Source organism: Gadus macrocephalus, chromosome 3, assembly GCF_031168955.1.
Source record: "Gadus macrocephalus chromosome 3, ASM3116895v1".
NCBI classification, from domain to species: Eukaryota; Metazoa; Chordata; class Actinopteri; order Gadiformes; family Gadidae; genus Gadus; species Gadus macrocephalus.
Window position 1 is genome coordinate 3,354,270 of NC_082384.1, and position 17,183 is coordinate 3,371,452.

The 17,183-nt window shown below is 48.1% G+C and overlaps 1 protein-coding gene across 2 annotated transcripts; it reads left to right on the forward strand.

The window, feature by feature from the left end:
- The first annotated feature begins 796 nt into the window (after positions 1–796).
- spred2a (sprouty related EVH1 domain containing 2a) lies at positions 797–14,721 on the forward strand. Of its 2 annotated transcripts, none has more exons than XM_060046142.1 (6): positions 797–1,186; positions 6,243–6,417; positions 8,767–8,935; positions 9,258–9,325; positions 11,735–11,875; positions 12,310–14,721. In XM_060046142.1, exons 1-6 carry the CDS (start codon positions 1,161–1,163, stop codon positions 13,063–13,065), a joined length of 1,335 nt encoding a protein of 444 aa, XP_059902125.1. In that variant the 5' UTR covers positions 797–1,160; the 3' UTR covers positions 13,066–14,721. The 2 variants fall into 2 exon arrangements, with proteins under 2 accessions (XP_059902125.1, XP_059902126.1); XM_060046143.1 differs by having other exon boundaries at positions 9,261–9,325.
- The last annotated feature ends 2,462 nt before the right edge of the window (positions 14,722–17,183 follow it).

Below are 17,183 nucleotides of genomic sequence, written 5' to 3' on the forward strand. Positions count from 1 at the left end.
AACAAAAAAACGCATACACACACAACTACCGAAAGTAATCTGTTTAAACTTCTGGTTACGATGGTCTTGGATTGTGGATGTTTGTTTATTTATTTGGAGAAGCAGCGCCGTCCACTGACGCTATGGCGATGAGGTGAGTAGCTGGCGCCATCTAGCGTTAGTAAAGGGTACGTGTTGAATATCATTGATAAATAGAGACATGCTTCGTGATGCTCATTTTTGTAAATCTGTTGAAAATGTCTAAAATGATCAGTCAGTGATCATTGGATAGCACTACGGCACATCACAGTTAATTTAGTAGCCTATACAAATGCTGTGGCAGCAGGGACAGACCGCTAGATGTCGTCATGTGATAATCCCTTCTGCATCTGGACGGGGTTGTTCCTTTAGATTAGATGTGTTCTATCTTAATTAACCTGTCTAAATATATAAATTGTATGGTTAGTGTTTCAGTTTAATGTAAAATATCTAATCTAATATAAAATACCATAATATAATATAATACAATACATAGGCTATAACCTATATACTCCATGCATACATCGGAGCTGTATAATATGAGAAACCATTCGTTGATCCGACAGTCCAGGCCCTATCCGAGGTTTTATTCTACCGTGGTATGATGGAGAACCAAGATCATGCATGGCTTCTATAGTTCGTTATTAACAGTATTAGCCATACCATCCCCTCTTAATCAGAGTTGGCTCACAGCATCTATAACATACGTGCTGAAGACCTTTGCTTTGACGTCATCACTTCCGCTACCCCCCCCCCCCCCCCCCCCCCCCCCGCCCAGTCCACCTCCAAGGGTCGGTTTCTGCCTGCAGATCCAACATGGAGTAGCGGGAGATGGGGCTCGTACGGGGCCATCCTCACCGACCTCACCGAACAGTTTCAAATCACCGCCATCGACGCAGACCCCCGGGGGTAAAGCATCCGACGCGTTTCACGGGGATCATCCCGCCGCAGCCGCTTCGATCACCGCGGGGAGTAAGGAGCGGTGAAGCGTCGGGGAGATAAGGACGACAACACCAGACACACTACAGCCAGGGGGAACTCGGTTGCCACGGCGTGCAACTACTGTGCTGCTCAAGGACAAGGGCAGGAAGACATGACACTATGGATGAGCCTTGGGATCTGTTCGTAGGGGAGAAGGGAAGATGACCGAGGACACACACCCAGACGAGTGAGTAGTTCTACACGTCTTCTCCCCCTGGTATCTGGTGGACCAACCCACCGCTGGCCTCCCCTCACCGGCCAAGAGCCTCCCTCATATGCCCTCCTCGTTCCGGGGAGCCGGGCTACAACCGGGGCAGCCGGACTGTTCTAGGGCCAGCTCCCCTGATCACTCCTCATGTAACGGTTAGGGGCGCTGCGGGGCCCCTGGTCAGACCGTCCGTCCAGGAGGGGGTGGGGGGTGGGGGCGACCCCAGTGCGGGATAATTAGTCCAGACCCCCGTCCGTCCGGGGGAGTGGTTGCAGTCTCTTAAGTTTATTCGCAGATGTGATACTTTAGTAAATCCAGCCTATACGGGGTCCTTATCGTGTGGTAACTGCAGAGCGGGGTACTATCCAAGCAGCCCATGCATGGACTGGAGCCGCCTGGTTTCTCCTTCAGATCGGTCGTTGTTCTTTTACCCTACGGCCACAAGCAGAACCAGTGATGGTGTCTGATGTCTCCAACCCTATTTCTTCATCGTTATGCCCAGGCCTTTATGTTTTCTAAGTATTCACCTTTATTTGAACAGTGTCTTTCATTCATGTAAATTAGCCAGAATCCGTCCTAAAGTATACCATCTTCCATGATCTTCGAAACAGTAGACCTGAGAGCAGCGGCGTAACCAGCGGTTTCCAAGACCAAATGCTCCATTACTTTGAATCCCCGAGGCACACCATGATTAAAGTGGGTGGGTTAAACATTAATATTTGTAATTACACAATGTGTGATAACAAGTGGTAAAACCAACCCCCAATTTACAAATATCTGAAATAATTAGGATAACTTTGCAAACACTTATTACTTATACTGCAGCCAAACAGGATTTTTTAAAAATGCTTCAATTTGCACTAGAAAGACTATTAGTCTTTCAATTGGTTTTATGCCAATAATGTGAAAAGTTAAATATTCCAATGACATTAACAATTCAGAAAAAGGATATGTTGCAAATTAACCATAATATTAAAAGTGACAGTTTTAACCAGCGACATGAATAATATTTGATATCCTTCTGATCGAGAGATTATTGGGTAATGCTTTAATCCTAGGCTATGAATCCACCCTGGGACCTGGTTTCAGAAAAGTGCGTTTTCGGGGACCGGATCCGCTGGATCCGTCTGGATGGTCAGCCCAAACGCACAAGACTTATGCGGTTTCACCAAGAAATCGGCTCCCTGTGGACTTGGCCTCAGCCTCTTCATGTATCACCCCTCCTGCTGGTAGCACTCCTGGTATCACTCCCTTGAGTCTCAGCCTCTCCACGTATCACCCCTCCTGCTGGTGGCATGTATCACTCCCCTGAGTCTCAGCCTCTCACCGTATCAACCCTCCGGCTGGTAGCACATATCACTCCCCATGGAGAGTCTCAGACTCTCCATGGGGAGAGTCTGAGAGTTTGAGCCCATGTCCCTCTGTATGAGTCTCAGACTCTCCATGAGTAACATTAGCACGGGACTCATCCTGAACGCTGACACATAAGCGAGTTCAGCGTGCGGCATCTTTAAGGAAGAATCTCAGCATTTTCACTCTCAGAAATGAAGACATATCCCTGCACATGTTGATTGTTCTTATTGTTGTTAAGAGATATGTAAAGCACATTTTTAATCAGATTTGTTTTACTAGTGTATATTATCCACAAAGTACCGTTCCTGAAGTATGGTATGGGATTGGTCCTGCTTGCATGTCAATCAAGACCTCTTCCTGATAAGTAGGTGGTTCTTGGTGTAGTTATCAAAGTTGTGCCAAGACCTTCTGTTTGGAGAGGCTGAACACAGGCCCTCATGGACACGGCTTGCTGCCTGCACACACATTCAGTCATGGCTGTGCACAAACACATAAACGTGCAAAGAATACACATTCGCACAACATCCCCTGCCTAATAGCCTCTCTGAATCATCAACCTAAGCACTTCTTTAGAGCCTAAATGTAGAACCGCTACGTCCTATATGCACAAAGGGAAGGGTTGCCTCTTTTGGCGCATTTCCACCGGAGGGTGCGCTTCTGTTCGCAAAGGTTGCGGCACGGTTCGTGTTTCCACCGCCAGAAGTTATCCGTAAAACTTTTTTTGCAGTCAGTTCAGCTAAAGATATTCATATGATAGCTGTGTTTATCGTTTTGGTGGAAAAAAAACACTTTTGAGAGGAGAGAATATGGTTTTGAGTGCAGTGTTTAATTTTGCAAGATATTTGTTGAGTTTTGACAAAATGGTTAACTCTTTTCAGTTTTGTGCTAACTATCCCACCTGCTGTTCCTACCAGGCACTAGCGGACAAAAGTACATTTTCTGCTGCTCATATGTTGATTTGAATTGAACACGATAGACCTCCATGTTGCATCAACACTAGTTTATTATTGATCAAATTGACCATGGGCCTCCCCAAAACACAGTGCACTTGTTCGGAAGTCCGGTCGATACGGCCCGCGGCCGTGTGGGATACCCGATGACAATGAGTCAAGGTCGAGCCCATGTCCCTCTGTATGAGCCCATTTCCCTCTGGTATGAGCCCATGTCCCTCTGTATGAGGCCATGTCCTCATGATGCCAATCTAGACACTGATCCCCTCCTCACTAAGCCCCTGTAGAAGCAGAACTTATTTTATGACTTTTGGTCATAAAATAGTTAGGATAGGTTTTAAATCGACAAACCTTGGATAACAATGAAAGACGGTCCACTGTTACTGTCTGCATCCCCTACAATCCAGGCTGCCAGTAACAAACGATACCTTTAATTGATCTATTGATTGTATTGATCTATCAATTCAATAATTTAGTGATTAAAATATGACCTAAAACCTCAAAATAGCTTGCACTGACTGCCAAGCATGCAAATAGAAATGTTACCATCCACATATTAACTTTTGTTAAAGTCACAATGTGTCAGATTTTAACTAGCTCTTAAATAACCTGGACATATCAATGGTCAATGCTGATCTTAATTGATTTCATTTATCTTATCAACAAAATCACATCCTGTAGCTATATATTCTTCAAATACAAAATGCTGGCCAGCCCGTACCTCTCTCTTTACAGGAATCTTCCTATGCCCCTCCCACTCACCCTCAACCCCTCCCATGCACCCTCAAACCCTCCCACTCATTCTCAACCCCTCCCACACACCATCAACCCCTCCCACTCACGCCAACCAGCCAGCTAGGTATGCTACTTTGCATCACAAAGTTGCGCAGCCAGTCAGACTGGACAGAACTCTCAGGCAGCTGCGCGCTCACCTCACCAATGTACACAAGATGCGTTGTTTGAGCATGTTGTGCCTGTTTTTCTTTAGGTCCCAGGCCATGTTAATTTGTTATACTGTAGACTCTAACGGTGAGACCATACTGCTCAGCACGCACGTGTTAGTCACTGCTCACGAGCGCAGCACATTTGGGAGTTTGTTATTTATTTTACATTTTACATTACACTCATTTTTGACTGTAAATGTATTCTAAAACACTCAAAGGTAAAACGAGGAGGTGGAGACGTTCGTCTGCATTCTTGGGGAGGAAGACGTTGTTTACGATGTCTACGTAGCTGCCGCGGCGATCGACATCCGGCCTACCACAAAGGGTACTGTCGGCAGTGGAAACGCGACCTCGGAACTGAGCTGGGCTATACTGCCCCCTCCCTACCGCACCTTTGCGATCCGATCCGTTCCGCACCCTGCAGTGGAAACGCGGCAAAAGCCTCCCCACTAGGGACTGGGAGGTTAATAACAGAGGATGGACGCTTGTTTGAAAGATGGATGAATGCATGAACACCCACTTCCCTTTGTGGGCCTGACAGAGTTGGGAATATGCCCATGCAAGCACACATACACACGCACACACTGATTTCGCAATTTGTATAAAGACTTTAAATGCTCCACTATTAGTTTATTAAGTACTAAAAAGTATTAAATATTAATCATAAAAAAAAGACTCCAAGGAGGATTGAACCCCTGCGTATTTTTGTTTGTTTGTGTGTATGTGGCTTGCAGCATGGTTGTGCGAGCATGTGTTTGAATGTATTGCCAATCAATGCAAGCTTTTGGCTAATGCACAATGGGTGTCAAGCAATGACTGAACACCAACACACACACAGACATGCACACACAAACACACCATCTGTTTGACTAGTGCGATGAATCATACAGCGGGGAAGGAGATCGCATGCAGGTAGACAAGCAGACAGGCAGGCAGGCAGGCATGCAGGTAGATAGGTAGGCAGGCAAGCAGGCAGGTAGACAGGCAGGCAGGTAGACAGGCATCCACAGGCAAGCAAGAAGGAAATGCAGTCCCACTGCAACAGACGGTAAGGCCCAGAGCCCGGGTCTCATGTTGTTCTGTTTTAACATGGACTCTTTTACTCCTCGTGGAAGGCACCCGAGAAATCATGATGATAGAAAGTGTATGTTGTGAATCACTACACATCCCTACACATACAAGGAGTGGTGTGTAGGGTGTTAGTGGTTAGTGGTGGTGTTAGGGTGATAGTGGTGTCAGGGTGTTAGGGTGTCATAGTGTTGGTGGTGTCAGAGTGTAGGTGGTGTTAGGGTGTCAGGGTGGTATGGTGTCTGGGTCTAAGGGTGCTAGGATGTCAGGTCGTTAGGGTATCAGGGTGTTGGTATTAGGGTGTCAGGGTATTGGGGTGTTGGTATTAGGGTGTCAGGTTATTGGGTGTCGCCACTGATTTCCCCAATCGATTCAATCCCCATTCACAAGGTCCGGATTTGATTTGGGTTCTGATCAATTCATTTAAACTCCCTCTCCCAGCTGGCCACGCCCAGCTGGCCACGCCCGGCTGGCCACTCCCAGCTGGCCAAGCCCGGCTGACAGTAGAAGTATATTAGAAAAGACCTCTTGGGTGACTGTTTGGTCAACCACCACCCTCACCATGTTTGTGTGCGTGCGTGTGTGGTGAATCGTCTGTAACAGTAGCATGTGTACACGCTGTATCTAAACAGTAAACGTTTTTATATTCAATTGACGACCGCTCGGACAGCCCAGTTCTGGGAGCGATGGGAGCTGACTCCGTCCCTCTGTGTCCCACAGCGACAGCTACCTGGTGCGCGTGAAGGCGGTGGTGATGACCCGGGACGACTCCAGCGGGGGCTGGCTGGCCCAGGACGGCTGCCTCAGCCGGGTGGGCGTGTGCAGGGTGCTGTCGGCAGAGCTCCTGGGACAGCGGGCCTTCTTTATCCACGGGGAGCGCCTCAAAGACCAGCAGGTGGGTGATCTCACTGTGCCTCTGACCTGGCTTGGGGTATCATTAGGGTATGAGATCTGCTTCACGAGCATGTTGTGGATAAAGATTGCGGTCTGCAACCTCTACTCCATGGCCGGAAGTGCTCCGCCCAACAGGACCACCTGAGAACACAGCTCCAGGACCCTCTTAACGTCGCCCCAGGTGGCCGGTGGTCTGATCATGTGAGGTAGTTGTAACTTGGTGGTCAGCTCTCGGTCTGAGAGTCTAGACCTCACTGTCTACACTGTCGGCGAGCTGGAGCATAAAACAAGGCCCAACATGCTGCAGGCGTGTATACCTTCCTGGATCCTTAAAGGTGAACGATTGCATGCTGTATGAATGTGAAGTACAACGATCAACAGAAGGTTAAATATTTCCATGTATTGCGTTGCAGAGAATTACCTTAATGTAATACCTTAATGACAAAGATATGTATATTGGGGATGTACAACTAACCAAGTCCTGTCTCACCATGTGAGTGTGTTTCACTTTGCGGTGGCTAGATTTCTGTAGCCGCTACTCTGTCTGACAGAGGCGAGTAACAGCACGGCTGCTGTCGTTACAACAGGATTCCATCAGAGACTGTGTCTTCAGATCGCTTTAACATCAACCATAAGTATCAGATATTAGTTTCATTCCAATATGACAACAACTCAGGGGTTCTGTATCAGAAGTGCTGCATACAAACTGTTTGCAATGTTCCTATGGAGTGAAATCATTGAGTGAGAGGACACATATTTCTGCAGGTCCAGCAACCTCTTAAATCCAGATTGCACTTTGGCTTTGCGGGCTGGGGGCGTGGCCATGGTCCGCGTCCAGCTGCCAGGGCATGACCTCGTCGGTCGAGGAAATGGTCAGGATCCGAGCCAGGATATGGGTCTAGGTTTCTAGGTTTTTCTTTCTCGGTTAGGGACGATGCACCACTGGCTGAGCTAAAGCTAGCGTGGCCAGGCTAGCTCTCCCCCGCTCTCCTGCAGCCGCTTTTACAAAGGAACACTTATAATTGCCTCTTTTCCACCGACAGTACCAGATTAACTCGCCACGATTTAGCGTGGCACGACTTGGTTGGGTTCCAGGCAAGTCGTGTTTCCATCTAGAATAGTACCTCTTCAACGTGGGCGGGTCGCATAGCACGCATGCGGGAAACTGCGCATGCTTATCCACGCGACACATAAACAGACAGGACTACACACAGGAGCGTCTCCACCTCTGTCAGCGTCCACGGCGTGTTCTTGCACTTTGATCCTGCGGTGTTCAATAATCAATCACTATTGTTGACTGAACGCTGATGCTAGTATTTAAAGATGCCGGTGTCGTGCCGAAAATGGAATCCCCGTCTGAAATCGCACCCCCTCTCCGCGTGAACACGCTTTCGCTTATTTCGTCTATGCTTTCTAGGGTCACATCATGCATGCATGTATGACTTGTAAACTATTACGTATTTTAGTGCCCTCGTAGTTCATTATCGTGAATGTGACATCTTACGTTGTGGGTCTCTTATAAAATGTAACAACGCTTTCTGTGACAAGTTGCTCATCTTGTGATGATATGATATAAACACTCCTATAAACTATAAACCCTCTTCTCGTCAGAAGAAGAAATCTTACATATGGCTTTCTGTTATCAGTTGCTCATCTTGTGACGATATGATATAAACAGTGCTATAACGCGGAGAGGGGCTGCGATTTCAGACAGTATTCCATTTTCGGCGCAACACCTGTGTCGGGCAAAAATGGCTAAGACGCCTGTGTCGGGTTTCAGGCTCGGACCGTCGCGCCCGTCCAATGGCATAACCCTGGCCAATCAGTGGCCAGCAGCCTGTTTACGTCACACAAAAGTACCGGATCAGCTCTCATGGAACCTCGACAGAGGTGAGACCAAAAAAGTATCAGGTACCACATTTTGGTGATGGAAACGCAAAGAAAGGCGGGCTGAGTCGAGGCAAGTTGAGCTGATACTGTCGGTGGAAAAGGGGCAAATGAGACCCCCCATTGGCCCTAGTGTATCATAGTAGCATACGCCAACAGCCGGCTTCTCAATTAGTCATAAAGCCTGTTATGCATAGCATTATAATACATGGGATTGGATTAATTTATTCAATTCACTAATGAATGTTGAGAGGGGTTAGCAAAAGCTCTGGTTAACGGAAAAAAACAGCCCGCTGGAATAGATCCCAGGATACATGATCAATGACCCCAGTCAGTGGTGTATAGTCTCTCGATGCTAGGCGCTTTAGAAGAGTAAATCAATAATTTATTTTGGCAGCATTTCGCCCCCATCATGTCCTGTTGTCATGACAGTATCAGCGGTTGATTGAGCCTCCATCACCAGGTAATCCTGGAGTGCTTCCTGAAGAAAGAGCTGGTCTACACCAAGGCCACGCCCACCTTCCACCACTGGAGGGTGGACAACAGGAAGTGCGGCCTGACCTTCCAGAGCCCGGCCGACGCCCGCGCCTTCGACCGCGGCGTGCGGAAGGCTGTCGAGGACCTGACAGAAGGTGTGTGTGTGTGTGTGTGTGTGTGTGTGTGTGTGTGTGTGAGTGTGTGTGTGGTCCTCTCGCCAAAATGCCTGTTCCTCTCAGCTTTAAACATATATCATCTATATATTCTTATTGTATCTTAGACCAGGCATGCAGAAGAAGTATTTGAATATGTAAGGAATAATATCAAGAAGATCCAAGTGCAATTTAAAGTGTCTCAATAGGATTCAGAAAGGGTCTGACTGATCAGGGCGACGGTCAAATCCTTCTCCCTGTGTATATACTTTACTGCGTAATGGCTGATCAGACATCATGAACCAACGACCCCCGTTCCCTGCAGCAGGCTCCACAACCTCCTCCTCCACCCTGCAGAACGAGGCCGAGCTTGGGGACGATGACGTCTTCACGGTCAGTCTGCTCCTCTTCCTGCACCACCCGCCTCCATACAAACCCTAACATCTAACCCATAGACCTGGACACCGCCTCCATACAAACCCTAACATCTAACCCATAGACCTGGACACCACCTCCATACAAACCCTAACATCTAACCCATAGACCTGGACACCACCTTCATACAAACCCTTACATCTAACCCATAGACCTGGACACCACCTTCATACAAACCCTAACATCTAACCCATAGACCTGGACACCACCTTCATACAAACCCTAACATCTAACCCATAGACCTGGACACCGCCTCCATACAAACCCTAACATCTAACCAATAGACCTGGACACCGCCGCCATACAAACCCTAACATCTAACCCATAGACCTGGACACCGCCTCCATACAAACCCTAACATCTAACCCATAGACCTGGACACCACCTCCATACAAACCCTAACATCTAACCCATAGACCTGGACACCACCTTCATACAAACCCTTACATCTAACCCATAGACCTGGACACCACCTTCATACAAACCCTAACATCTAACCCATAGACCTGGACACCACCTTCATACAAACCCTAACATCTAACCCATAGACCTGGACACCGCCTCCATACAAACCCTAACATCTAACCCATAGACCTGGACGCCACCTTCATACAAACCCTAACATCTAACCCATAGACCTGGACACCACCTTCATACAAACCTTAACATCTAACCCATAGACCTGGACACCGCCACCATACAAACCCTAACATCTAACCCATAGACCTGGACACCGCCACCATACAAACCCTAACATCTAACCCATAGACCTGGACACCACCTTCATACAAACCCTAACATCTAACCCATAGACCTGGACACCGCCACCATACAAACCCTAACATCTAACCCATAGACCTGGACACCGCCACCATACAAACCCTAACATCTAACCCATAGACCTGGACACCACTCCTAACCCTACAACTAAGCTCAACCTCAAACCAAAACACTTAACCTACAACTATTCATTTAAACTATTGGATCATTGTCCAACCCAAACCTAATCATAACTAAACCATATACTTGAACACACACACACACACACACACACACACACACACACACACACACACACACACACACACACACACACACACACACACACACACACACACACTCATTCACAAAACACACAAGTCCAGAGGAATGTAAGCTCATCTGTTTGTTGCACATGTATGTGTATACGTTTGAATTCCTGTGTTGTATAGCTCTTCTTAGTTGGCCTGGTTCCCCAGGCGAGGGAGGAGGGACAGAGATGAGTCATCATGCATCGACACAGAGTAGCCATCACTGCTCTTTCCTCTCCTCTGTTCCCAGCCTTAACCCTCCTCTGTTCCTTTGAGCTCCATACCCATCCCCAGCCACAGTAAGGTGGACCAGTCTAGGATGATACGTGGACTCATGGACTTCAGACCCCCTATAGCCCACCAGCCTCTCCTGGAACACGTCCTTGCTCAAGGATGCATTTCTCTAGCCGTCTGCTCTGGGGTTGCTTGCAGAAGATGGGTTGGCGAGCCGGTAACGGAAAACACACATCATCATCATCATCATCATCATCATCATCATGTATCCCTGGTACAGCTACAGGGGCTCTGGTATAGCAACAAGGGCTTCTGAGACAGCTACAGGGGCCTATGGTACAGCTACAGGGGCCCTGGTACAGCTGCAGGGGCCCTGGTACAGCTACAGGGGCCTATAGTACAGCTACAGGGGCCCCCGGTACAGCTGCAGGGGCCCTGGTACAGCTGCAGGGGCCTATAGTACAGCTACTGGGGCCCTGGTACAGCTGCAGGGGCCCTGGTACAGCTGCAGGGGCCTATAGTACAGCTACTGGGGCCTATGGTACAGCTACAGGGGCCCTGGTACAGCTGCAGGGGCCCTGGTACAGCTACAGGGGGCCCTGGTACAGCTACAGGGGGCCCTGGTATAGCTACAGGGGCCTATAGTACAGCTGCAGGGCCCGGGTATAGCTACAGAGGCCCCTGGTATAGCTACAGGACCTCTGTGACAGGGGGTATGAAACGTGTCCTATGGGTGAAGCCTCACAGAGGACTATGCAATGAATGTATTTTCATCGAAAAAACGTTATTTTAATTCCATGTCAATTTAGCTACAAGCTTTGACATGGAATTAAAATAAAGTTTTTTCGTACAGCCGTTCCATTAAAATGTCATCTTAGCCATGAAGAGGAAGTGCTGCAGTTAAGGTGCCTGCGGTCTGATCACTGAATCCCCCAAGCAGGGAGACGGGGCAGGGGGGTCGATAACCCCCCCCCCCCCGCGGGGGACAGGTTGAGGGTCTGATAGGCACCATGGATGGGTGATTGCATCATGGTGTCATACTGACGCCCGCGCCTTCCCTCAGAACGCCACAGACAGCTCCTCCTCCAGCTCCTCCCTGAAGAGGGTCCCCGTGCAGCTCTTCAGCGAGCCGCGCCGCCACCACCGCTGCCTGCTAGGACACCTGTACGACCAGAGGCCCTCAGACCACTACCTCCTGGACCAGGTACCTCCACCTCTGACCTTACCTCCTGGACCAGGTACCTCCACCTCTGACCTTACCTCCTGGACCAGGTACCTCCACCTCTGACCTTACCTCCTGGACCAGGTACCTCCACCTCTGGACCAGGTACCTCCACCTCTGACCTTACCTCCTGGACCAGGTACCTCCACCTCTGACCTTAGCTCCTTCACCTCTGACCTTACCTAGACCAGGTTCCAGACCACAAGGATGTACCTGTAACTGATGACAAGCGGGCATAGCAGACACACACACACACACACACACACACACACACACACACACACACACACACACACACACACACACACACACACACACACACACACACACACAGATAATGGGCTCTGAATGTCTTAGCCATTTTGCCCTGGAGGAGCCGCCGTGTGAACCATGGTGTTGATGTTCTGCGTCCGCAGTCGACCGCCATGTTCCCGCGTCACGTCAGCTTCCAGATCGACGAGGAGGAGATTGTTCGCATCAACCCCCGCGAGCGGGCGTGGCTGACGGGCTACGAGGACTACCGCCACGCCATCTCCGGGGGCGGGGGCGACAAGCCGGCCCCGCCCACGGAGCCCGGCGACGCCTACGTGCACTTCGGCAAGAGCCCTCCGTCCAAACACGACTACACCACCCCCCCGTCCCCCTACCCGCTGACCTGTGACCGGCGGCCCCTGGCCCCGGACCCCAAGGCTGAACCCCCCACTTCCCGGGGGCAGCGGGACGCGGTGGTGAGCGCCCAGCCCCAGGGGGCGGGGGGGCGGCACGGGCAGAAGGAGGTGGCGGGGGAGGACGGGACGGGCGGCTTGAAGCGCGCCCCACGCTGCGTCTACTGCCACGACGTGTTCCTCCAGGAGGAGAACGGGCGGGGCCGCTGCCAAGAGGCCCCGGACCCCGTGCGGACGGGTATCCGGCGGGTCAGCTTCATGTGGTGCGCCGACAGCCTGCTGTACCACTGCCTGTCGGACCCCGAGGGCGAGCCCTACGCCGAGGAGCCCTGCTCCTGCGACTGGGCCGGAGACGAGCGCTTCTGCCTGCGCTGGAGCGCACTGGCCGGCCTGTCGCTTGTGGCGCCCTGCATGTGCTGCTACGCCCCGCTGCGGGCCTGCTACCGCTGTGGTGTGGCCTGCCACTGCTGCGGCGGCCGGCACAAGGCCATGGGCGGGTCCCAGTAGCAGGACAGAGGGCGGGGCCCAGTAGCAGGACAGAGGGCAGGGTTCAGCAGCAGGACAGAGGGCAGGGTTCAGCAGCAGGACAGAGGGCGGGGCCCAGTAGCAGGACAGAGGGCAGGGTTCAGCAGCAGGACAGAGGGCGGGGTTCAGCAGCAGGACAGAGGGCGGGGTTCAGCAGCAGGACAGAGGGCGGGGTTCAGCAGCAGGACAGAGGGCGGGGTTCAGCAGCAGGACAGAGGGCGGGGTTCAGCAGCAGGACAGAGGGCGGGGCCCAGTAGCAGGACAGAGGGCGGGGTTCAGCAGCAGGACAGAGGGCAGGCTTCAGCAGCAGGACAGAGGGTGGTCTTTTGGAGTGTGAGTGGCTACCTCGCTCGCATTATGTTCTTGTGTTGTGATTGGTGTTTTGTTGTGGGCCAAATGATGTACTGTTTATTAGATTGAAACAGGGCCTACGTGATGTGTGTTTGTTTGTGTGGGTCTGTGTTTGTGTGTCTGTATGTGTGTGCATGCGTGCATCTTTGTGCATGCATCTTTTTACTTGTGCGTTTGTCTGTGTCCTTCTGTTTGTGAGTGTGTCTGTGTGCGTCTGTGTGTGCCTGCTTCTGTCTGTGCGTGGGTCTGTGTGTGTGTGTCAGTTTGTGTTTGCGTGCGTGTGTGTGCATCTGTGTGCGTGCATGCCTGGGTGTGTGTGTGTGTGTGTGCGCATCCCTGTGTGTATGTGTGCGTAAGTGCTCTATTTGTGGACATGCAACAACTCCATATAAATATTACATTACAAATTGACATAGATATATGATATATAGATGTAAATATTGATACATATATATACAGTATATCGTTTGTGAGAGTGAGCGTACATATACATAGAATTATATGTATGTATACACAAATATATGTCCATATATATACATATGTATATACATGTATATAAAACAGGTACTTTATATTTTTGGTAAAAGCTTGAATATGTTATTTTTCTTAGTATATGCTCTATATGAGCTATGTTTGAAGGACTCTGGTGTCCCCACCTACCAAAAGCACTGCTAAATCTGGATGAATAGAAACATACATATTAACATGTGCCAATAAGGGGGGGATGGTGCCTATTCTTTATTTGATTTATTCCTTCGGGGTTCTGTTGTGTTTGCTGCCGTGTGATTCTGGAGCTACGGTCAAGCCTACGTTGGCGAAGGCTTTTCCACCATGGACTTCTGCTACGTCACCAGCCACGCCCAGCGGGAACGGGCTGGAGATTATTGTGAACAAACCCATACTGTTGAATATGCGATGTTCTCTGTTCATGCTCCATCTGTGTCATTAAATTCCCTGGAGGTTGGTTTGTGTTAGGACCTCCACCTCCGAGGTTGGTTGTGTTATGGCCTCCACCTCCGAGGTTGGTTGTGTTATGGCCTCCACCTCCGAGGTTTGTTTGTGTTATGACCTCCACCTCCGAGCGGTCAGCAGAAAGCAGAGCATCAGCCTTTTGTTTTAAGACCATGTGCGCGCGCGTCTGTGTGCGTGTGTGTGCGCACACACTTGTCAGAGAACAGCATTTTGGCCATGCTTGTATCTATTTATGAGTTAAGCTGTAATTGTAGAAATATCTTTATAAATATTTGTCTACAAAAATATTTTCTTGAATATATCCAATATCATTTTCTTGGTTTTATCATTTACTTATCCTTGACTGATTCCAAGTCTCTGGTGGGCCAGATAGATCTACAGATCTACAGGTAATTAACTGTAGATCTATAAATCTACAGTTGATAACTTGCAGGAGTTCCTGTTAACCAGATGACTTATAACCAGAGGACACATATAAAGTACTTTAACCAGAGGACTAATATAAAGTACCTTAAAGGCACGCAGTGCAACTTTCGAGGCTTAAAAATAAACATTCAATTTCTAGTCTTTTTTACACGTAGTAAGTTTCAATAACTCCATACCATTACATACCGATATTTAAGCAGCAAAGATGAGACGTCGTTGTGTGGTGAGAACTGATACAAAATCGATAACAACAACAATGCCGCCATTTTCTTTATTTTTTGTAACCTACAATAAATAAAGCAGGCTTCCAGTCAATGGAAAAATGGCTTCTCCCCACCGGCGATTGTTGTTGTTTACGATTTTCTATCAGTTCTCACCACACAACGACGTCTCATCTTTGCTCCTTGAATGTCGATATGTAATGGTATGGAGTTATTGAAACTTACTACGTGTAAAAAAGACTAGAAATTGAATGTTTATTTTTCATTGAATGTTTACATAAAGTTGCACTGGGTGCCTTTAAGCAGATGATTAATATCAATATATATTATATATAACTAATATCAAGTACCTTCGGGTTGGAGTGGGCGTTGACTGATCCTCATGGACAAGGTATTCCACAGACACACACTGGTTGTTTTCCTACATTTTCATGCTCAGTTTCAGTTCCAAGTAAAAAAAAATATTTTTGCTATTAGTTCATTAAAACACAATTCCCCTCGAAAGAGAGTCTTCACTTCATGGTAACTTACACATTTTTATTTGCTTTTGTATTTTTAATGCTACTTTTACTTTGCGGGCTAAACCAAATGGCTGCCTTCCTGCATTAATGTCATCCAAAGCTTTAAAGGAACCATTGATCATCAAAAGTGTGACCTTCTGTTGCATTTAGAAGACATAAGGGCTAAACTGTAATTGATATGACAGCAAATGTATATGGCGTGTAGTAAACAGGGCACTAATATCACTAATAAGAAAACATCACTGCATTAGCTTAGTTTGTTACTTCAGCCTACCGTACATGATGCGTTGGTAGGTTCGCGATACAGTGAACGCAGAAGAGAGATTTTGAACCGAACCCAGACCTCTCTGCTCTCCACCAGGAGGAGGGTTCGCAGGAGAAGGGTTCTGCTATGATTGACAGCAAACATGGATTCCTTGAACCAAAAAGGTAAGTGAGCTGAGAAATGAGCCGGGAGCAGCCGAATCGAAGTGGTATCAGACAGAGGCAGAAAATATATTCTCACAGAAGGGATGGGCGATATGGCCTAAAATCCATATTGTGATATACATTGCAACCTATTGTGATAACGATATATATCACGATATATAAATCATAATAGAACCATTTCAGAACAGGTTACATAGACTCTAAGGAAAGCCAAACTGCTAAATGTATAAAACAAAAGAAGAAAGAAACTTATTATGTCGTTTTGAGAACATTTACTGTGCAAAACTGTAATCATACAACATAATGTTGTAGCTGCAGAGACTTTAACAAAGAAAAAAAAATCTGTGTAATGACGTATACGTCATTACACACATTTTAATTTCTTAATGAAATTAAAACTGTTGGTGTCTTAATAAAGAAACGGATACTGGGAATTAGGGAAATACGTCCAGTATTAGGCATGGCTATTTTAAATAAAGAAAAATCTTCCAAGTGTGTGCACAGATACTTGATATTAAAACATAAAAGTGCAAAATGAACGTATACAATTTTGAAATGAACATGAAATGAGCGCAATCACCAGCTCCTCCGTTTCGCTTTCAGCCATATTTACTTAGATGACAATGATGCGTTGAAGCCGGTTGCAGCTCTGGCTCTTTAAATTTCGCGGGTAGCGGATGATGCGTTGCAGCCGGTTGCAGCTCGTGGCTCTTTAAATTTCGCGGGTCGCGGATGATGCGATGCAGCTGGTTGCAGCTCGTGGCTCTTTTTAAATTTCGCGGGTCGCGGACGATGCGTTGCAGACGGTTGCAGCTCGTGGCTCTTTATATTTCGCGGGTCATGGAGATCGTACGGTGGCGCTGAGCATTCACCAAATAAAAAAAAGTTTCACAGCTAATGTAGCCGTTAGCACACTCAGGATCTCGTAATTACGAGATAATATCTCGTAATTACGAGATCCTTAAGATCTCGTAATTACGAGACACGGATCTCGTAATTATGAGATAAGGATTTCGTAATTACGAGATAAGATATCATATTTACGACATTAGGAACTCGTTTACGAGAAAAGGATCACGCCTCTCATTCATAAATAACGTTGCTGGCTAGCTGCAGGCCGGCAAAGATGACGCTATCCGACGCTATCGTATTTAATCTCCTGCTCGGGTTGAGGCAATGG